At 44.5% G+C, this 23158-nt stretch overlaps 1 protein-coding gene across 1 annotated transcript; it reads right to left on the bottom strand.

Moving 5' to 3' along the window:
- Window positions 1-11117: 11117 nt before the first annotated feature.
- LOC110695836 (translation initiation factor IF-2-like) lies at window positions 11118-12571 on the bottom strand. The gene is made up of 4 exons (XM_021873061.1): window positions 12491-12571; window positions 12238-12405; window positions 11760-11813; window positions 11118-11660 (listed from the first exon to the last, which is right to left on the bottom strand). The coding sequence occupies exons 1-4, from the start codon at window positions 12569-12571 to the stop codon at window positions 11118-11120; spliced, it is 846 nt and encodes a 281-aa protein (XP_021728753.1).
- Between the last annotated feature and the right edge of the window lie 10587 nt (window positions 12572-23158).

Genomic DNA, 23158 nt, shown 5'->3' with positions numbered 1-23158 from the left:
ATTTGTGCATGTGTTTAGCATAATAGGATTAATAAACCTAGAATTCTAAACTTGATTGCATTGATGATCTTGATGACATGACCACTAGATTTGAGATTCTTAATTTTCATCTTGTTTGATTTGTGATTCTACTAATTTGTCATCCATAGAGGAAACCTAGCTTGACAATAAGTTTAGATAGCCTTTTGAACACTTTGAATGCTATTGTCCTTAGTTCTTGCAACGCCTATTGCTTTGATTTACCCCCAATTTGGCACTTCTATCATGATTACATGTGGAATCTAATCCCTAGTATCTTTGTGATTGATTTTCCTCTATTATTTGCTTTGTTCGATTAGCTTCCTTGACTACACATACATACACTCTTTTCGAGGTAGCTTAATGCATAGACTATAGTAATTGACCCCCCCATTCCTCGTGGATCGATTTGGATTTGCCCCTATACTAGGGGTAAGTAGTTTGGTTTATAAATTTTTTTGACTTGGGAAGGCTAGCCTAACGACCCTAGTTTCACCCCATTGTTTTCCTCCCTTTAAATTGAATAGTCATTGGATCAAGCCTTACTATGAAGGGCATTCAGTTGACAAGCCCATTTCCTACTCCCTCATTGATGTGCATTATGATTATGATACTCCTTGATCTCACTCAAGGAGCATCGAGCTAACGAGGTAACCTGTCTTTGTTACTTTCCTTTCTCTTTTCTATTACTTCAATTTTCATTTTATTCCATGCTTTGATCTTGTTTTTGTTTGCATTTTGGTAGGTCTTAGATTGATTGTTTGGTTTTCCATTTTTAATGATGTGAGGAGAAGAATCCTCAAGGGAAGAAGTGCCTTAAATGATTCAAGTATGAAGGCATGAGAAGAAGAGTTCAAGAAATGAATATTTTTGAAATACAACAGTGCACGGGCGCACACCTCATGTGCGCGCCCCTGTGTGCGGGCGCGTACAGGGAAATTTCAGAAAACAGAAGCAAGGAATAATGTCTACACGCCCTCTGCACGCAGTGGAGAGTGTGTGGGCGCGAAGCCTCTATCCGAGGGTGCGCACAGGGAAATTAAGAAATTGAAGAGCAAGTCAGGAACTCTACGCGGGGAGTGTGTGACCTCCTCGCGGGTGCGCAATCGCTCTGTGCTCGGACGCGTAAATCACGTGCGCGGGCGCGCAACACTGGGAATCGGGGTTTTAACTCCTTTTCTTTCCCCGATTCTTATTTCACCCACATCTCTCACCGATTTTCTCTCCTCTAGAACTCAAACCCTAACTCTGAAATTCTCTAAAATCCTCACCATAATCCATCAATTCCCCTTGAATCTTCCTCCAAATCATCACATTTTTAATCCATTTCCACGAATTTAATACTTTCTTACTCCAAAAACCCCAAAATCATCCATTATTGAACATTTGAAGCTTGGTTGGTGAAGGTGGTTCTTAGGCTATTTGGGAGTATATGGGCACCAATTGTGTGGTATAATCTCTTACTTTGCTACTTTTTTTCAATATGTCAGTTATTTATGCAAAAGATTTTGATTATTATGCATGATTTGGTCATGGTGTGAATTTTGTGCGAATTGAAATTTGGTATTCTTGGATGATACTTTTGTTTTGTTGGATTGTTGTTTGTGGTTAGTTGTTTTTACTAACTTGTTTTTGAGGAAATTTGGTATTGTCTGTTGTGTTGTTGTTGTAATCGGTTGTGGCTTGGTTGATTTTGGTATAGTTGTGTTCAAGTTTGGATCGGTATTGTGGTGGTATTAGTTGGCGGTGATTTTTGGAGTGGTTGTTTGGTGATTGGTAAAGATGTTAAAGAAGAGAAAAAGTGGCAAGGAACCCCGTGTTCAAATTAACGAACCTCAACAACAAGAGAAAACTCAATCACAAACACCCACACTTCCTTTACTGAAATTTACCAACAAACAACACACCCCTGTCTACAATGACCTCAAATCTAGAAAACTCCGGCTTTCAAGACACTATCATGGCCCTAATATGATTAAGTTGGGCATTGATAACGATCTTAGGTACCTCTTCCAAAACCTAAGGTTGGGGGGACTTCATTGGACCCTCCGCATCCTGCACCACCTCCTTAGGTATGCGGTATTTAGTAAGCCAAACTTGGGTAAGCATTTAGGGGAAGAGATCTTCACTCTTTGGATTGCCACGAGAGAAGAGTTGAGGGAGCGGCTCAACATGGGTTATTTATTTACGAGGTGTTGCGTGGCAATCACTAGTGGAAACAAGACGGGTTAGATTACCTTCAGACAATGATTACAAGGCTTGCTACCAAGCTTGGCCACACGAGGACCTCTACCTCACATGTACCCCGGTGGATAGTGACAAAACATCTCTATCTTGACATTTCCCAACTCAAGAAATTGGATTTCATCAATTGGACTGAGGATATGAACAACTACTTTGATTGGCTTGTAAGCCATGAACACCATTGCATCCTCCCAAACCTCGCCCAGACATCCATATTTAGAAATGTTAGGAATATTTGATTTGTGGCATCTGATAGTGGGGCGTTTCCAAATGCAAACATGAGAGGTGGCCTAGAAGGTGGTGAGGAGGAAGAAGAAGAAGAAAAAGATGAACAACAACAACAACAACATCATCATCATCATCATCATCAAGGCATGCTAGGCCTTGAACAACAAATGAGGAGCATGCAATTGGGCATGCAAGGCCTATTCGAAAATAAACAAGGTATGTTCTTCCAAACTCAAGCCCACTTGATGCGGCCGTGAATAGGGTTGAGGTAACCCCCACGGTCAACTACCCATATTGGCCACCACAACACGGCCCGGTACCTCAATGGTCGGGTAGTCAGTAAACTTGGCCTCATTGTCAAGGGCCATCCTCACAAAACGGCCCCCGAGTGGACTACCCCATTGAATCCGTCTATGGCTACCGTGCCCCGGGTGGGAATGATTATAGGGGTGATCCTAACTACCCTTATGTGGATCCTGAAGGTTTTATGTCTTCGTCAAGTGTAATTACTAGATATATAATGGATCAAATTATGGAAATAATTAAGTTCGTTCATTGGGTCGTCATAACACAGTTTTACTGTTAATCAAACCCGAGTTAGCAAACACGAAACCTAACCCTTCTCAAACTCTCTCTCTTTATCTCTCTTTCTCTCTCTCTCTCTCACAGATCTCTCTCCCCTCCTTGCACAGGTGTGTGTACGGTGGTGGTGCTGGTTCGTGGTGGTGCTGGTTGTCCACAAAGGTGGTGATCGTTGTGTTTCCCTTTCATCCAACCAATATAGCATTGGTGGACAGCTCATTCGAATCCCGTGGACTATGTAGAGGAGAAACGCTTAGGGCTCTATTCTCTCCCTAATTCTCAATCAACTTGCTATGTGGAATTCACACTTCAATGGTATAATTATGTGATTCTTGTGTGTTATGCATGTTGTTTTAGTTCTGTATGAATATGATTCGTGGAATTCCGCTTAAAATACCTAAATCCCTACACTGGTATCAGTTAGCCTCTTGCATAAACATGCTTGATTATAATAATACGATTATTTGAAGTCCACGTTCATAATTTTATAATCAATTAAGAGGGATAATTAATTTAATTATGGTTCAATTATTATACTAAATGTGATTTAACTCTAGGAATTGATTAAATGTGATTTAATTGGCTCAAAATACCTAAGGAAAAGACCGAAAATTTGCCCTAGTATGTTCTAAATTTTCGAACCCTAAACCCTAATTTTTGAATTTTCAAAAAACCCTGGCCCTAAATTATGATTTTTTGCTTGTGTTTTAATTTAATTCATATTGATCATGTTTCATAATATTAATTAGGTTGAGTTATGAATAAAAATGTTGTGTGTATGATCATCAATTTAATTTTAAGATTTAGAATTAAATTGAAATTAATTTTACGATGAACCCTAATTTTTAAATTATATTGGGATGTAATTTTAATTATTAGACTGATTTAATTTAATTTCTGCAAAAGTTATTTTAATTAAATTCAAAACACAAAAAAAAATAAAAAAAAAATAATGTGGCCGGCGGCCATGGCTAGGTGGCAGAGCCACAATGGCTGCCGACCGGGGTTAGTCCGAGAAGGAGGGTGGGGACGGCAGGTGGTCCGAGCAAGGGGGAGTAGCCGTGCAATAGTTGCAAGCTGCTACCGTGGACACCGCAAGGTGTCTAGCCACCGTGGCTAGTCTTAGCTGGCCACGCATGGTGGCTTGCAACTACAGCTGCTGCCGGTTATGCCATATGGCAGTGGGTGCTGGGAAGTGCCCAACCACCGTGGCTAGCTCCGGCTGGCTAACCAAGGTGGCTAGCGGTGGTGCGGTGACTTCAAAAAAAATATTTGTTTAAAAATTCTCAAAACAAAATAAGTTTTTAATTTTGGGATAAAATCAAATTTCAAAAGTTGTTATTTTGGTGATTATCCATAATTAAGTTGTTAATTTTGGATAGGATTTGTTAGAGTATTTTGAGCAATACTCCAAAAGGATAATAATTGATTTAAATAATGTGATTATCAAATAGTTATTTTAGGATATAATTGATTTCAAAACTATTTGATTGGCTAGTAATTAGGATATAATCTCCTAAATTAGTTAGGATAATCATGGAAAATAAATATGATTTATCTTTTTGTATTAAAATAAAATTTGATTCTATCTCATATCAAATTTAAAAAATATGATATTCTATAGATGATAATGAATAATATATGATATTATATAATTAGGAATTAAAATATGAGATATTTTACGAATTGTGTTGCCTTAATTAAGAATATTTGATATTTTAGTTTAGGCAAGCATGTAGAGTGATTTTATTATGTGGCACTTTTATAATATATGATATTATTTTGCTATATATAGACTAGTATGGCCCATAGATTCTAAATACAATATGTGCATCGTGATGTATTTTTGTAATCTAAATACAGTCTGCGTACCGTTAAGTATTTTTGTAATTTTTTATTTAAAGTAAATAGATTAGTTGTATGTTTAAATAGTTTAGTCCAACGAAGCCCATGAACTGAAGGCCCAAAGGAGCAAGGTGGATGGAGATCCATGAAGGTGTATATACTAAACGGATTAATAACAAATCCTAGCATGTCACTAATAAAAATCATAATCAAAGCATTAACCTAAGCATGAAACTAGAAATCATGACATTCGAAATGTTAATTAACACCATAAATATGATACTAGGTGTTTTCGGTATTTTTGCCCAAGACACGTGGTCCAATGGGAAGGTGACACATGTCACCTTAAGAGAGGTTCCCAAAGAACCAATCCCCCGCTGACACGTGGCATCCCTAATGATTGGCAAAAATGGCGGCTTTTCTGGCCCAATTCCCAAGGAAGCTCACCTTTCTAAGGTTTCCGTAACCTGGAATGGCGGCACACAGTTCGAGACCCTATAGATAGGGAGATGTTCCCATCGTGGGACATATTTAGAAATACTCACAAAAAACAGAGCAATTGTTAATTGCAGACATCTTCTCGGAATCCGAGAAGATTCTTTACTTTCCGCACTCTTTACAGACTCCTTACACGTTCTAACTTGATTGTCGGAGGCAGAACTCCACCCAACTGGAGTCTCCCTTGTTTTGCATGTTCAGACGTCCAGAGACCAGTCTTGGAATTGTAACTCTCCCGCGAGACATCAAAAAACCTCGAAAGATGACTTCGCAAGAGCCTGTACCACCTCATAATGAGAAACGACCCTTGATCGGAGTAGAGGTCTTTTATACAGACCAAGACAGTGGTGACGACTTCAATGTTTACACCTATATGGCCCCGAACAAATCACTTAGAGTAAGGCGCACCCGTTCCTTAGAAATAAAGGAACGGGATATTAATCAACCTTGCCCGGGTGTGCCAATCGTACAGCCATCTGAACCCCAGGCGGCAAAGGTGCAGCCGTTGTCACCTGAAACAAGCTCATGGAATTCATGACAAGTTTCAAAGGGGAAATCAAGGATCTGATCAACAAGAAGACGGCTGACTCTAGTAGGGGTCATTCGGCCAAGAAGAAAAAGCTAGTCAAGGACCATGTGCCTACTCCACATCCCAAAAAAAAGGATGAGAATTGGCCCTTGTTTGATCTGTCAAAAAATTCCGATTCCTTGTAACAGGAAAGAGGAAGGTCATCCAGCAAGTTCAGCCCGATGGATCAAAAAAGACTTACTCGGATGCCCGGATGTTAATCCACCAGAAGAAAAGTCAACAATTGTCTAAGTCGGCTTCAACGTTGACTTACTCAGATAGCTTTCAGAATACTTCGATGAAGTATTTGCAATCAAACCGAGAGGGTCAGTCAGGACAGTCTGTCCGTCCATTCTGGCCCTCAGATAATGCATTTGGCTCCGTATGTGCCCCAACAGCCATACATTTCGTATGGATCACAACACATGCAACCGACCCTCTTTGGGGGTCAAACAACACAGAATGTTAAGCCAATGGAATGGTAGCTCCGGCTACTAAAACATGGGGATTAGCCGTCGGCATGCTCTAGGGAGATAACCGAGGCAGCACAGCCGACCAAGGTTAAGAATGTGTTGGTTGGTACCTATTACGGTACCACCAACCCCGAAGATCACCTAATGGCGTACAACAACCTCATGTATCTACAGGGGTTGGATTATGCCGCTTGGTGCCGATGCTTCCCGGCGACGTTAAAGGGCATAGCCCAACGATAGTTTGGCAATCTGCCAGCCGGATGCATCAACAACTTCAAGACGCTCGCATACCTGTTTGTGTCCAACTTCTCTATGAATATCCCCGCTAAAACTCGATTTGGGAGCTATTCAGCATGGAGATAAAGAAGGGCTAAGGTCCTACTTCAGACGATTCAATCTGATGAGAATTCAGATTCAAGGGTTGTCCGACAAAGTGGCCTATATAGACTTCTTTTAAGGTCTGAAGGATGGGGAAAGGTCAGATGACCAACGACCTCAGCCGGCTGGTGACTGCCTTGATGTCGTCCTAGACGACAGCCGTTCTGACAGAACTGTCAAGGTTGGGACGGTTGCTTTTGAGTTGTTGGGGGCATACCTGCTCCAACTTCTGAAAGAATTCAAAGACATCTTTGCCTTTGAAATGGAAGAGATGCCAGGCGTCAGCCCGGATCTAGCTATCCACAAGCTCGCCGTGGACCCCAAAAAGAAGCCGGTCTGGCAGAAAAAGAGGGATCACGGTGAAGAAAGATCTAAGGAGGCAGCGGTTGAGGTCAAAAAACTGTTAGATGCTGGGTTCATCCGGCAATGCTACTACCCGGATTGGGTAGCAAACGTTGTCCTTGTGAAAAAGCCGAATGGTACCTGGCGGATGTGTGTAGACTACACAAATCTGAACAGAGCATGTCCCAAGGACATTTACCCGCTTCCAAAGATCGACAGTTTGGTCGACTCCACAGCCAGTCATACTTTGATGAGTTTCATGGATGCCTATTCAGGCTTTCATCAAATACCCCTATGGAAAAAAGATCAAGAAAAGACGGCCTTCGTCACTGATCAGGGGTTATTTTGTTATAAGGTGATGTCGTTTGGGTTAAAGAATGCACCGGCTACATTCCAGCGCATGATAAACACAGTTTTCATCAACCAAATTGGTAGGAATGTAGAGGCGTACATTGATGACATGATAGTAAAATCCAAACTATAGACGGATCACCTACTTGACCTCCGAGAAACATTCACCACACTCAGGCGACACCGGGTCATGCTTAACCTAAAGAAGTGTGTATTGGGTGTTGAGTCTGGGAAGTTCCTCGGATTTTTGATCGACCAAAGGGGCATAGAGGCTAATCCGGAAAAGTGCAGGCGGTCATTGACATGCGGTCTCCTCGCACTGTAAAAGAAGTTCAGAAGCTGACCGGTTGCCTGGCGGCGTTGGGAAGATTTCTCAGCCGGTCAGGCGACAAGTGCCTCTAGGACATCCGAAAGAGGTCCAGATTTGAATGGGGTGAAAAGGCGGAAATGGCATTCCAGAAGCTAAAGCAACACTTACATTCCTTGCCAAGGCTAGTGAGCCCCCTACCCCGGGAGGTTCTCTATATGTATCTAGCCGTCTCTGATCATTCCCTTAGTGCCGTTCTCCTCGCTGAGAGAGACGGTAACCAGCTCTCGGTGTATTTCATCAGCCACGTACTTAAAAATGCTGAGCTCCGGTACCCTATGATCGAAAAATTTGGGTTGGCCCTGTTCGTAGCAATCAAACGGTTGAAGCCTTACTTTTTGGCTCACCTGGTGATTTTATACAGACCAGTCGCTTAAATGCCCAATGACCACCATCGAGTCATCCGGCAGAATGATCAAGTGGGATGTTGAAATACGAAGCCTTGAAATAACTTTTGAACCCCGGCGGGCAGTGAAAGGTCAGGCGTTTGCCGACTTCATTGTCGAGATGACTAGACCGGTGCAACGAGAAAATCCTGATCAGGTTTGGAAGTTATTTTTGGACGGTAGTTCTACAGCGAACGGCTGTGGTGCAGGCGCTATATGCCATTCTCCGGAAGGGGACAAGTTTGAATATGCACTACGGTTCCAGTTCCAAGCCTCAAATAATGAGGTAGAGTATAAAGCCCTGCTAGCCGGTATACGCATGTGTAAGGCAGCAGGGGCAAGAAAAGTTACCGCCTGCTCAGACTCTCAGTTGATCGTTAGCTAGTACAATGATGACTATGAGGCCACCCATCCGGCTATGATCAAATATCTGCAGGCGGTGAGTGAGGAGGCCGTGTCACTTGACGAGTTTCATTTAAGTCAGGTGCCCCAGTCTGACAATAATCAGAAAGATGCCCTTTCCAAATTGGCGTCATCCGCCTCCTGTGATGCTCCTAGGACAGTCTTTTGGGAAGTCATTGAGAAAAGAAGCATTGATCATGATCCCATTGGAATCCTAGACCGAAGTGCCACCTGGATGGACCCCATCCGGGCTTACTTAGCAGACGGTACTCTACCGGATGACCCTTCTGAAGCAGTAGCACTCAAGAAGCGTGCTCTGAGCTTTGTTATGCATCATGGAGAGCTCCTCCGGAAGGGATACCTACAGTCGTTTCTAAAGTGTGTAACCCCTGAAAGGGGAAGAGAAGTCCTAGAGGATCTTCACGCGGGTTTTTGTGCCTCACACATAGGTGGCAGGTCCCTGGCTAGAAGAACCAGACGGCAAGGGTACTTTTGGCCCACTCTTGAGGCAGATGCCATGGATTTGGTAAAACGGTGTGACAAATGCCAAAAGTTTGCCCGGTTGATACATCGACCGGCAACTAACATGACAGCCATCCATAGTTCGGTTCCGTTCGCAAAGTGGGGCATGGAAATTCTGGGTCCTTATGCGCCTGCAACAGGAGGTCGCCGCTATATTTTGGTGGCAGTGGATTACTTCACCAAATGGGTTGAAGCAGAGGCGGTCAAAGGCATAAAAATAAAGGACGTGATCTCTTTCATTTGGAGAAACGTCATCACCTGGTTTGGGGTTCCAATGTCTATGGTTTTTGACAACGGACCACAATTTGAAACGCCTGTCCTCAAAAGCTGGTTAGGGGACCAAGGAATCTCCCATTGTTTTGCATCCGTTGGTCGTCCTCAGGAAAACAGGCAAGTTGAGGCTTTCAATAAGCTGATCTTAGACGGTATAAAGAAGAAGGTGGAAAGAGTCGGTGGACTATGGGCAGAGGAATTACCTCATGTCCTTTGGGCCATCAGGACCACTGAAAAAGGGGCAACCGGTGAGACCCCATTTCTTATGAAATACGGCACTGAGGCGGTGCTCCCCATTGAACATTATGAGCCAACACTTCGCATCATGCTATATGATGAGGAGGCCAACTGGGAACCAATGCGGCTTGCACTGGATGCTCTCCCAGAGCGAAGGGGCAACGCAGCCTTGCGTCATGAGATCTACCGTCTGAGAATGACAAGAGCCTACAACAAGCGGGTTCATAAACGGCCCTTGAAAGTAGGAGATTTTGTGCTTTGCAAAATGGAAGCAACCGGTAGGGCTAATGAACAAGACAAATTAACCCCAAATTGGGAGGGACCCTACCGGATCTTTGAAGAAGTACGAGACGACACATACCGTCTGGAAACCCCAGACGGTAGAAATCTGCCTAGAACTTGGAATGTAGACAATCTTAAAAAGTACTACTTCTAGAAATTGTATAGCTTTTGTAAACTTCTGCATAATTAATGAGAAATATTTACTACATATTATGCTTACATGCGCCATGTCTTGTGCTTATCACAAGCGGCCCTTCTTACGGAATTTCCATGCGCCATGTCTTGTGCTTATCACAAGCGGCCTTTACACAATTTCCATGCGCCATGTCTTGTGCTCAACACAAGCGGCCTTGAGAACTAAAAAAATCATCCAGTGACACCCATTTGGGTGAATTCATCGAAGAGAACATCTCCCATTTGGGTGGAAAATCGTTCTAGTGATCAAACGTCAGGCGGCCCTACCCGCCTGAATGATCCATTACACCCAAAGAAACGCGGGCAAGCACTCCCAAACATGCAGCTAGCTCACTCTTTGGGTTAAGTACCACCAAGGGCTAGTCTCAAAACAGACAGCCGGTACCTAATGTCGCCGCTTGATCCACTAAGAGAAGGCAGGTCTCAAATATTTGGTTTAGGCCATAATCTATGTAGGGGCGTTCTTGCAAAAGCCCAACCGGCAAATGGACACCCTAAAACCTACGAAAAGGCCTTAACAAAAGCCTCAGCCGGCAAATCAGTACAAACCGACTGTCTTTCATTTTAACGAATAGCACTTAGCTAAATTGTTAACATTCGTACTATGGCATATGGATAGCCGCCTGGCACCATCTCACTTTTACCAGCCTCCTATCAGGGGCAATCACCCTAACCCCAACCAGTCATGCGGAAACACACACTTGCAAAAAGTAAGTAGCAAAGAGAATTCAAAATTCATTGAATAAACCGGCACAACCGGTGAAATATGAAATGTTTCCAGAAGAAACCGGCACAGCCGGCGAAATTGTATATCAATACTCGAAGTAAAAAATAACAGCTGAATGAGCCGACCCTTCCGGCGCTATTACAAAATAATGCACGGCACGCAGGCCAGGAGGTCGTTGCTACTTTAGCTGCACTGTCACCTAGTCAGCCTCAGCCAGGCTCCCCTCCGGATGAGTTGGGTCGGTGGTGGAGACGGAGCCGGGAGCAACCTCATCCTCGACTAACTCGTCATTGCCAGCCGTCTCCGCCTGCATTCGTTGGAACTCGGCATCAACCCATTGCTCATAGGGTCCAGGCCCCGGCTTGCCCTCTTCCTCAGCCAGAATGGAAAGATCTGCGTATTTGTAGGCGAGCTCCCAGACGTTGTAGTCTGTACCCAGGTGGATAATGGAGAACGCCCTCTTCATCCGGTTCTCGCAGTCTTGCTCATTCTCCTCAATGAGCCGGCTCTGTTCAGCTTCAAGGGTGGCCTGGAAGTTGCCCTGTGTAGCAGCCGCCTCCTTGACCAGGCGGTCATTCTCTTGTTGCAGTCGTTTGCTGCTCTTCTCCTCCTGGTCAAGCCTCTTGAGGGGCTCCTCATGCTTCTTGAGCTCATCCTCAGCATTGTCCAGGGCCGCCTGGAGATTGTCCACTTTGAGCTTGGACTCTTTGAGGGCTTTTTGGAGGGTCTTGACCTGATCCGCCTGTCGCATGATTATAGATTTAGTTTCTAAGTCATGCACAATCATTAAATAGTAGGCAACGCAATGTGCGTCATCCGCAGAACGTTTGGCTCTTCTTACCTCCTCTTGTTTGCGGATGTAGGCCTTCTTGAGCCCCTCCACGCGGAGCAGTTCCTGCAACAACACAGTTGGTATTAGTAGGAAAGTCGGATGAGCATACTACAAATAAAATGCCAGGTGGGTACTCATTAACTTACATCGGCCAGGTCGACCATTACACGGTCGACATTGAAGGTATTGATTCCAGGAATCGCCTCCTTCTCGTCCCGGGGGACGGCTTTCAGCATGGCCCGGGCATACTGAGCAGCATCCGGCCAGCGTGGAGAATTATTTGCACCAGAAACAGACGGTGAGAAAGCTGCATATGCTCCGCCTACGGACAGCCGGCTGATCGTAGAATCTCCTGGCTGAGACTGAGAATATGACTTAAACCGCATGGGTAGGTCAAGCAGCGTGAGGTTGAAGGGGTTTGTACCTTGTTTGGAAGCCCTTTGGCCCCCAACAGAAGATGGACCGGTTGTGGTCCTTATTGGGGTGCCTCTTTCGAGGCTGTTTCAGCGTTAGACCCGCCTTGGGTCTTTATTGATTTACCGCCGGTAGTAGCCCGGGCGGTGGAAGTGGTTTTCTGCATCTTATGTGTAGGCTTCTCAATAGACGGCCGCTGCCGGATCTGTTTTTGCAAAGAGCGAGGGATAACGCCCCCATCCTGAAACAAAGTCACAAACGGTCAGGTGAAGAAATGGACAAAATAGCACCAAGAAAAACAAATATAAAGGGTCAGGCGGGCTAACCTTTTTAGCCTCCTGAGCGGCAAGCTTCTTCTCCAGATTCTCCTTTCGGATATCTGAAGCTTTCTTGGCGGTGGGCAACATGTTTTTTTACTTTTTCTGCAAAACGCAAATACATCCGGTCAGGACCATAATAATATCGCACATCGCTATCAAAAGAAAAAGGGTTAGCCGACATAAAATTATCCGGCTAGGGTTCGTAACCTACGTCTTTCAAACATGCTGCTAAGCCCGCAGGCGGACAAGAAGCACTCGTCCTTAAAGAATTCGTGTTTGGGAACCCTTATTATCTCTCTGGTTGAGAGAGTGGAAGAGGTTAGTTCAAAAAATCCGGAGTCCAATATGGCCTCCCTGTCATTATCCGACACTAGGGGCAGCTGGCACTTCTGCCCCAAAAGCTCTGGTTTCCGGTTGTAGGTCCGGAACTCCCTATTCTCCTCTTCAGTAGGAGCTTTGACCAGGTAAAACCGGTTCTTCCAATCCGACCATTTAGACGGCTTATCCAGCGTCATCATATATTGAGGATAAGTCGTTAAGGTGTACCAGGCCCTCCAACCGCCTGGGCTTCTACTTAAATAATGCATTTGGGCAAACGCCTCCCAGCCGGGGTTGAGATCCTGCATCTTGCAGGCGGCGATGTACCCTAGAATGTTCACCCAAGAATTAGGGGTGAGTTGTCAGACGCCTAGGCCATATCCCCTAAGTATAGCCTTTATCGTGTTGTGAAGGGGGAAGCGGACCCCGGCTAGGAAAGCCGCTTCATAGCACCCAAACCAGCTGTTTGCGTTGGGTTGGTCATCTTCCCATACAACCGTCCCGTACTCTCCCGGTACTGACAGCTTGTAACCTTCTCCAAGCGGCCGCTTGGTGATGAAGTCTGTTAGGGAAGACCGCATGAGGGCCCTGTCTTTAAGAGACACGGCAATCATGAGAGGGTCATGTTTACTTTGCCAAGTAGGCCTCTCCGCCTCCTCGCTATCTTCTGACTCGATCAAGTAGCTAGAGCTGCTACTTTCGATGCTACCGGCATCTGTGCCGGATGGGGAGTTGAGATCCTCGTTGATGGATCCTATCAGCTCAGCCTCCTGAGCAGGGGAAGAGTCCTCGTTGTAGGAGCCTAAGATGTTATCGCTTGGGGTGGAGAGAATGCCACCGGATGGTTCTCTAGTCGCCTCGTCCGGGGCTTGTCTCTCAGGCGACAACTCATTTGAGTCCCCGCCTCTGTAATTAGGGTCCATAGCTGTTCCCCTAATTCTGGCCATCGTGTCCTGCACAGACACGGAATCGGTCGATACCGGCGTTGAAAAGGGGAAATTCCAAAGATCAGAGGTGGCAGATCCAGTTTTAGACTCAGCCGTGCTAATTGACCGGCTGAGTTTACAATTATGTTCCGGGTATGGGTATAAAGGGTCCATCTACCTATGGGACTAATAAACAAAAACACAAGCAAAAGACGCAAACGGAAATACATGGAAAAGCGAGAAGGAATAGAGACGGTACCTAGAGTAACGGAGAATTTGCTGAAACCTCAAGAAATTTCTTGGGGATGCTTGCAAAGACATAGACGGTTTGAAGACCGGCAGGGTTCTCTTGGGTACCCTCACGAAAAACCTTTGCTTGCTCGCTACCTTACAAGCGGTCTGGAAACCGGCTGCTATCAATTATCGGATTTCCGTCTGCTCTCAACACTCAAATACCGGATTCTCTCAAAATTCAAGAAAATTCGCGAAGTTTGTAAATGAGCTATCGTGGGCGTCTCCTCCTATTTATAGGGGTTGCCTCAGAAGGCGAAGGGTCGCGACCTTTCCCCTTCTGCTTTTTCCTCTTCTTTTAGTTAGAATCTGAAGAGGTTAAAAAAAAATAAATAAATAAAAATGCGTCAGCGTTCTTCTCAGGCGCCACGTGGCACCCTGCCACGTCATCACCTGAGAGGGGTAAATGTTTGGGGTAAAAAATACCCCAGCCACGTGGCCCTATGGCTAAGCGACTTATGGCACCCAGCCATTGGTCAGCAAGGCTCCAATCCCCTGCTGACATGTGTCCCATGAACCCTAAATGGGGAGCTAAGGCTCCCCACTATAAATAGTGGGGGGATCCTCATTAATGGGTATTCATTCAATACCATTGAATTTGATACAAGACATTCAATACACTCTTACACCAAAATTGAGCAATATTAATTGCGGAATTCTCCCATTACGTGAGAAGTAATTTCACTATTTTACGCACTATCTTCCTCCTGTACGTAACTGACTTGATCGTCGGAGGCGGAGCTCCAACCAACCGGAGTCTTTGTGATTTTGCAGGTACAGGCGGCGAAGGGCATTCTCGGAATTGTAACTCTCCCGCAGGACACATCAAAAAAACCCTGAAACAGCACCTACCACCTGGAAACTCGAAAAGGCAAGCAGCTGGCCAGAACTTGAAACGTAGACAACTTGAAAAAGTACTACTCCTAAGACTTATAAATTTTTTGTAAATAAAGTTTATCAACGAAAAGAAGCTTTATTTTCACTTGTATTTTGCTTTCTGCATATTTACCGTCTGTACAATGTGTAGATGGGATTATATAAATTCTTTATGTCTGCTTCAACATGAGCAGACAACCGGTGACGCCCATTCGGGTGAATTTGTCGAAGAGAAATCTCCCATTTGGGTGGTACATTGTTCTATAAACTATAACACAAACAGCGCTACCGATTGTCTAGATTTAAGATAACTCACAGTCATTTGAATGATCAATTGAAACCTGGATATAATCGGCTATTGCTCAAAGGCAATACAAACGGTAACTAAAATCTTGGTTAGATATAACTGGTCATTGTTCAGTAACAATACATACGGTTACCATCATTGAAGATTTACTTAAAGTCAAAACCTTAGCAGTTAAAACATAACTTGGTTATGACACCTACACATGGTCAATGGCCGCTTGCTATTAGACAATTGGCAAAGACTGACTAACCTAAGGAGGAGGTCACAGCCGGTTATTCTAACTTAGAATTAAATATTAAGAATTGTTTCAGAGATGGTCAATGACTACTTAACGTCCATCCGGATGCTTATTAGACGACTGTTCGCTTGGGTAGGGTCAAGTGCCAAGCAAACACCCGTCCGGGGCAAAATACGCCTGTTGTACCTGATGAGCCGCATGCATTTTTGCACATAACGAAAATGCCAGAAAACAAAGTGCACATCCGTCCAGGGGCAAACTAGCCTATTGCAACCGGTTAACTGCCTGCATTCGGATACTTAGCAAAATTGCAAGAATTGAAAAAAACCCGCATGCATTCGGATACTTGGCAAAATTGCAAGAATTGAAATTTTGAAGCGAGAGTGGACAAATACCAACGCCACAGCCAGTAGAAATTTCATTAGAAGCCGGCCAAAAGGCCGGGAGGGTAATTGTTAACCGGATCCCCATCCGGTGGAAAGACATAAAAATACACGGCACGTAGGCCGGAAATAAAAAAAAGCTTAATTACTGAGCCGGGGCATAGGTCGCATCCTTGGCAAGAGGGGCCGGAGCAGAGTTCTCTTGGACTTCCTCGTGATCCTCCTCCTCTCTCTTAGAGTTTGCCTCCTCCTCCTCCTCAACGGCTGCAACTTTCTTCTTCAGCCAATCTTGGAAAGGTTAGGGCGCCGGCTGGTTCTCTTCCTTAGCCAGAATAGCGAGATCAGCATATTTGTAAGCACGTTCCCAGGTGTTGTACTACGCCTCTAGACTCAGGAGGGACTAGGCCATCCTCATGTGGTTTTCACAGTCGTGCTCATTCTCCTCGATGAGCCGGCTCTGATCAGCCTCTAAGGTGGCCTTGAAGTTTTTCTCAGCAGCGGCCCTTTCCTTCAGCAGGCGGTCATTGTCAGCTTTTAAAGAGATGTTCTCCTTCTTGGTTTCATCCAAGGACTTGAGAGCATTGTCTTTCTTTTTCAGCTCAAGCTCAACATTGTCAAATGCCGCCTCTAGATTATGGATTTTGGTGTTGGCCTCATCGACGGATTTTTGAAGCCGCTTGAGGGATTCCGCCTGTTGCAAAAGCTCGGACTTAGTCTCGAGGTCATGAATAATCATTTGATACTTTGCAACATCAGACGTGTCGATAGCGGCTCTTTTTGCCCGCCTTACCTCTTCTTGTTTTCGGGCATACGACTTCTTCACCCCCTCCACCCGCAGCATCCTCTGTATAGTAAAAGTGTTAAAGTGAAGCCGGAAAATACTAAGAAGTTAGAAACTAAAAGTGAAACATTCATACCTCAGCCAGCTGGGCCAGGATGCGGTCAACATTGAACGCATGTATACCCGGGATGGCCTCTTTGTCTTCCTTGGAGACGGCCTTCAGCATGGCCTTGGAAAATTGCTGCACATCCGGCCATCGGGGAGACATATATGCACCAGAAAGAGACGGTGAGAAAGCAGCATAAACGCCTCCAATAGATTGCCGGCTACCAGAGGAACCTTCTTACTGATGACGAGAATAAGCTTGACCCGCATCGGCCAGCCAAGCTCAAGACAGTTGTAGAATTCAACAATACCTTGGTGAGGCAGCTGAAGGCTCAAATCGCCTGCAGCCCAAGGGGGAGGGACGCTAGACAGTGCCGCAGCAGCATCTGGCTGGGAGGCAAGGTCTACGTGTATTTGTAGACTCTTTCCTCCAACATTCGCCTGGGAGGCCGTATGAGCAGATGAGGTCTTCCTGGAATTGTTACCAGAAGTCTCCTCACCAGACCTTGCTCTGATGATCCTTGAAAGGGATCTAGGAGCCCTGTCTCCCTCCTAGAAGATAAGTCAGAAATCAGACATAAAGCTGGGACCAAGCACAAACTATACAGACGGTTTATCACCGTTTGTACACCAAGAAACAAAGCAGTAAATTGGAAGTTAAGTTAGGTGATAACTACCTTGTTTTTAGTTACCTGCGCGGCTCTTTTCTTCTCTGCATTCTCCCTGCGGATGTCTGCGGCTGATTTAGCAGGAGTTTTGTCCACTAAAAGCATGTTAAGTGCAGTTTTTGCAAAAGAAAACCATCTGTTAGATCATCGAGCAAGAAAAACACAAGTTACAAAAGATAGAGACGGCAAAGCATAGCCGGGAAAACTATCAACATACGTCTGTTAAATTGGGTGCTCAATCCACAAGCAAAAAAAAACGCCTCGTCCTTCAAAAACTCGTGTTTAGGTACCCTGTTTTTGGGTACACTAATTGATTCTTCGGTTGAGAAGGTGGTGGTTGTAAGCTCAAAAAACCCCGCCTCTATTATTTTTTCTTAATCCTCATCAAGGATTTGAGGCAACTTACACTTCTGTCCTAGAAGGTCAAGTTTCCGGTTGTAGGTGCGAGGTTCAAAGTTTTCCCACTTAGTGGGGGCAGAAACCAGATAGAAGCGTGTTTTCCAGTCTGACGACTTAGACGGTTTTTCTAGGGTCATCAGGTATTTCGGGTAGGTGGTTAAGGTGTACCATGCCCTCCACTCGCCTGGACTTCGGCTTAGATAGTGTATCTTGGAAAAGGCCTCCCAGCCGGGATGGAGACCCTACATCTCACAAGTGGCGATGTAGCCCAAAATGTTAACCCAGGAGTTTGGGGTTAACTACCACACGACTAGGCCATATCCTCTAAGCATAGCCTTTATTACATTATGAAGGGGGAAACGGAGCCCCGCCAAAAATGCCGCCCCATAGCAGCCGAAATATTTATTGGCGCCTGGCTGGTCGTCATTCTAGGCTATTCTCCCAAACTCAGGCGGCACTCGAATGGTGTAACCTGCACCCAGAGGACGCTTGAGTTTAACCGTCTCTAGGTGCCTCTCTATATTTGCCCTGTCTTTGGCAGAAATATAGATTTGAAGTGGATCCCCTTTATTATTCCATGTTGGCCTTTCCTCTTCCTCACTCTTCACATCCGGAATTAGAGAGCTTCTTGAGCCTGAACCAGAGGCGGATTCACTGCCGTCTCTCTCAGAGGCACTTCCACCCGCCACCTCCTAACCAGACACGGAGACAACCTCTCCTCCGTCTCCATTTTCGGACTCTAGAATCCCATCACTAGATGTGCTGGGTGTGCCTATGGAGGATCCTCTTGCCATCTCAGCCTGATCTCCCTCAAGCGGCCCTTCTTCGGTGCTTTCCTCCCTATACTCCAGATCTACAACCGTCTTCCTAGTCCTAGCCGTAGTGTCCTGCACAGACACTGAGATGGTCAGATTGGGAGATGAGCAAGAGTGATCCAGGCACCCAGATGCGGTTCCCCTGGCCGTACCAGGGGACCGGCTACCCTCTAAACTACGCTGTGACGTGTGTGATATTGGTGAATCAATTAAAAGAGTTGAGAAGAGGTGAAGCAGTACCTATAAGATGAGCTGCGAGGTAGTCAAGCGGTGACCGGCTGAATTAACAGGCAGAAACTGAACAATGGCTTGCATGATGCTTAGGCGGGGGATCGGTTGTACCCACTTGAAATGCAAAGCTTGCTTGAAGGGTACACAGGTGATTATAAAGAAGAGAAAACCAGATGTACCCCTTTGAAAAAGAATGACAATTTTCAAACTACCTAGACGGTGAACCGGCTGTTAGTAGTGAAATGAAAGCAACTGCTTGCAAGGTATACAGGCGGTTAACAAAGTTTATCTCTCTAAAAATGGATGTCTCTCTCTCTCTCTAAGTTTTAGAAATATCAAAAAGGAGGGGTAAAAATTCTATTTATAGAAGGGTAATTCAAGGGGCATCCCCATAATTTCCCTATAATACCAACGGTCAAAAATTGTCCTCTAATGGCCGCCTGACAGGTGTCACTGGTGCCACGTGGCATGCCACGTGACACCCGTGAGGGGCAAATGTTTTAGGTATTTTTACCACGGACACGTGGTCTAATTGGAAGGTGACACGTGTCACTTCATGAGAGGTTCCCAAAGAACCAATCCCTTACTGACATGTGGCATCCCAATGATTGGGAAAAATGGCGGCTTTTCTGGCCCAATTCTCGAGGAAGCCCACCTTTCCTAGGTTTCCGTAACCTTGGATGGAGGCACGCATTTCGAGACCCTATAAATAGGGAGATGTTCCCATTGTGGGACACATTCAGAAATATTCACAACAAATAGAGCAATTTTTAATTGCAGATATCTTCTCGAAATCCAAGAATATTCTTTACTTTCCGCACTCTTTACAGACTCCTTATACGTTTTAACTTAATCGTCGAAGGCGGAACTCCATCCAACTGGAGTCTCCGTTGTTTTGCATGTACAGGCGTCCAAAGACCAGTCTTGGACATGTAACTCTCCCGCAGGACATAAAAAAACCCCGAAACACTAGGAATCATAATCAACATCCTAAACATGATTAGCAATCAAAAGAAAAATTAAGTAATCGAATTATACACTTTGATGCCTCGTATTTCTTTTTATCAAAACTACACACACATTATTAAACTTCAAGAAAGATCAAACAAATAAACCAAATATATCAAATTAAGAGTTGAAATATAGATTTGGGACCAAGACCTCAGAACTATCAGCCTTTTACGTCAAGGTCGAAGGCAACTTCGAGATTTTCTTGGAGTATTCAAGGCTCGTGAAGGGGGTATGGTGTTTGCTTAGGAAAAGCATCAAAAGATATGTGTTTGTATGTGTTGGGGAGTTTGGGCTAAGGCTAGAAATCAAGAAAGAAGAGAAAGAGAAAAGCTTTTAGCTTAGTGAGAGGATTAGATGATGATTGTTGGTGATAAAAAAAGGGGTAATACGACCTCTTTTTATAGGGAAAAAAGAGGGTCGAAGGATAAAAAAAGAGTAAGAAATTAAATCAAAGTAAAACAGGTTCCATCGCGGCGTGATGGTGCTATCGCTCAACAACAATTTTTGAAAGACTAAATTCGTAAAGAGTTTTATTCCCAATAGGATTGGGTTAACCGACTATCTGTACGTATTCTATTTAGCCGAGATTAGGATCATTAAAAAACAGATGTTTTATCCGATGTAAAATTCTTAAATCTTTATCTTTTCAGAAACGGGATAAATTAGAACCTTATAGAGGATTCTAGAAGCTAATAACAAATCCTAAGGGATTAGGATCGAAAACAACCTTCTAGAGGATTCTAGAAGCTTGTAATAATCCCTAATTGGTATAGGAATGAGGTTAAGGTTAATGGACTCTCCACATGGTCATCGGGTCGCAAGTAAGGCTTGGTTCGAGCTCGATTTAGTATTTTGGGCATATTTCTTCATTATAAGTCGGATTTGGGCTTATAATATATCATTGGAAAACTCTTTTCAAGCCCTATCCAACAAAGAAATAATTGGACTGAGATTATGGACCAAAATAATTTGGTTTGGACGTTTTTATAAGGAGAACACGAAATGAATGATTTTCGGTTTAAGGACACGAAATGAATGACTTAGGATTATAGTAATTAAGGAAAGATTAGAAATGGTAAAGGTTAAAGGGAATTTCACGAGACTCTTTAACTCTTCACCTAACTCGATAATTAAAGACGTGAAAGGTACTCATCACTAGGTTTGGTTTTTGGGGAGACACAATCAGGTGTCTACAGAAGCCCCCACTTTAACTGAGTTTGGAGACACGAAAGTTTTGAAAACAAAAGTCAAAATAAGATCGATAGGGACAAAGAATGATTTAGAATGTTCTATGATCCTAAATCTTTCTTTTTAACACCGATACCTGCAAAAAGCGTTAATTCTACAAATAAAGGAGTTAGGTATGTGTATCTTGCACTTTCGGGTACACGTCCCGGTGTGACCTCAAACTTGCTTTGCCTGGCTAACTCCGCATCGTAGGGAGCGCCATCGAAGATTGCACTGCTTAGCCATCTTCGGTTTAAAGTGACAACCTCCACATCTTATGGAACGACGTCAAAGATCGTAGTGCTTAACAATCTTCAAACTTCGAAGATCACAGTGCTTAGCAGTCTTCAAGTCTTAGAGGGACAACCTCCATATCTTAGAGAACGTCGTCGAAGATAACAATGCTTAGCGATCTTCAACTTTTCTCGCCTCCACTCCTGGAAGTGGTATCTGTTTCGGGTGTTTTTAGTCCCTTGGGAGAGTTACAATACTGGGTATGAGCGCCTGACTTCTGTACATGAAAAACCACGAAACTCCGGTTAGGTGGAGTTCCGCCTCCGAAGATCAAGTTAGTATGATTCCGGATGAGTAAGCGTGCGGAAAGTAAAATGGGTGTATCTCTCAGATCCAGGGAGATTCCGCAATTAATATTGCTCGGGATTTGTGTATGTATTTCTAAATGCCAATAAATGAGGATGATTCCTCTATTTATAGCAGATGAGAATATGCTCCCCCATTGGGAATACAATGCCACGTGACATCCTCCGATTGGATCGCCTTGGGCCTCTATGAGGTTGACACGTGTCAGCCCCTGATTGGGCCACGTGGCAGGGGTAATTTTTACCCCAAACATTTGCCTCTCACAGGTGTGACGTGGCTTACCACATGGCACTTGTGATACTTGTCACCATGCGGGAGGGCTATGGTTCACCTCCTTCCCTCTATTTTTCCAAATTTCAAACTGAAGGGGGGGAGGTGACGGTTCACCTTCTGGAATTTCCTATAAATAGAAATCTCCCTCCTCTCATTCCTCACTTTGCTAATCTTGAGGGAGAAATTCTTTGAGAAAAAAAGAGAGAACTCCTGATCTCGCCTGCTTTTTCTTGCAAACAGCCTTCAATTTCAATAAATCTGGATACCAGTTGAGTATTTCTTTGCCCATCTCACTAAGGTATCCTTCTGACCTTGTCAGTTTCTTCATCTTGATTTTTGTTAAAGCTGCAGCCGGTCTCATGCCGTTTGGGGCTTCTTTAAGCAATCTCATGAAGAATTACATCCAGTAGGCCCTCAGCCGGCTTATACCGTCTGGGGCGTCTTCATGCAATCCCATTGTGAGCAGCACTTATACAATAGACCCTCAGCCGGTTTGCACCGTCTGGGGTATCTTAAAGAAATCTCATGGTGAGTTGCATTCAATAGACCCTCAACCGGTTTACACCGTCCGAGGTGTAGGGTTTTGTAGTGACCCTCACTACGCGGAATGAAACCCCCCAAGACCCACCCCCATAATTAATGCAACTAATACAAGCAAAACATAATTAAAACACAATTAAGAGTAAGGATAAGAAATATACCCTCGACGCGTGCTTTGCTCTTACAACGAGCTCTTACTTCAACCTCGATAATGCGAGGCCTCCAACGGGATCGTACCCTCGAACCCGACCCAATCGTCCTAAGCCTCGAAGGTTAGTCGAGGCCTAGACAAAATATAAACTTGGAGTTTTACGAATTCAAGGTATCAACAATGGAGTTTCCTTTATAATTCCACTCAAGTGTGTTCTTTCCCAAATACCTAAGCCTTGGTATTTATAGGGAAATGAACATTGATTTCCAATCTCCCACCAATGTGGGAGAGTTGGTAAATATGACAATTTATTTTATTCTAAATTAAATAAATAACCAACTCAATCACAATGCAACAAGTGTAAGGGGAGAGAGAGAGAGTTAGGTGAGGACCAAGAGTAAGGGGGGGACAATTGCCTTGCTCCCCAAGGCTTTTCCCAAGGGTTAGTCCCTACCCCTCACAAAACCGGCCTAAAGTACGCTGCTGGTCTGGCAGCCAGCTAGCACTGCCAGCATGCCCAGCCAGCTAGCACCA

Source organism: Chenopodium quinoa, unplaced genomic scaffold (genome assembly GCF_001683475.1).
Source record: "Chenopodium quinoa cultivar QQ74 unplaced genomic scaffold, ASM168347v1, whole genome shotgun sequence".
Lineage (NCBI taxonomy): Eukaryota > Viridiplantae > Streptophyta > Magnoliopsida > Caryophyllales > Amaranthaceae > Chenopodium > Chenopodium quinoa.
This window is presented reverse-complemented; position numbering and strand designations above follow the sequence as displayed.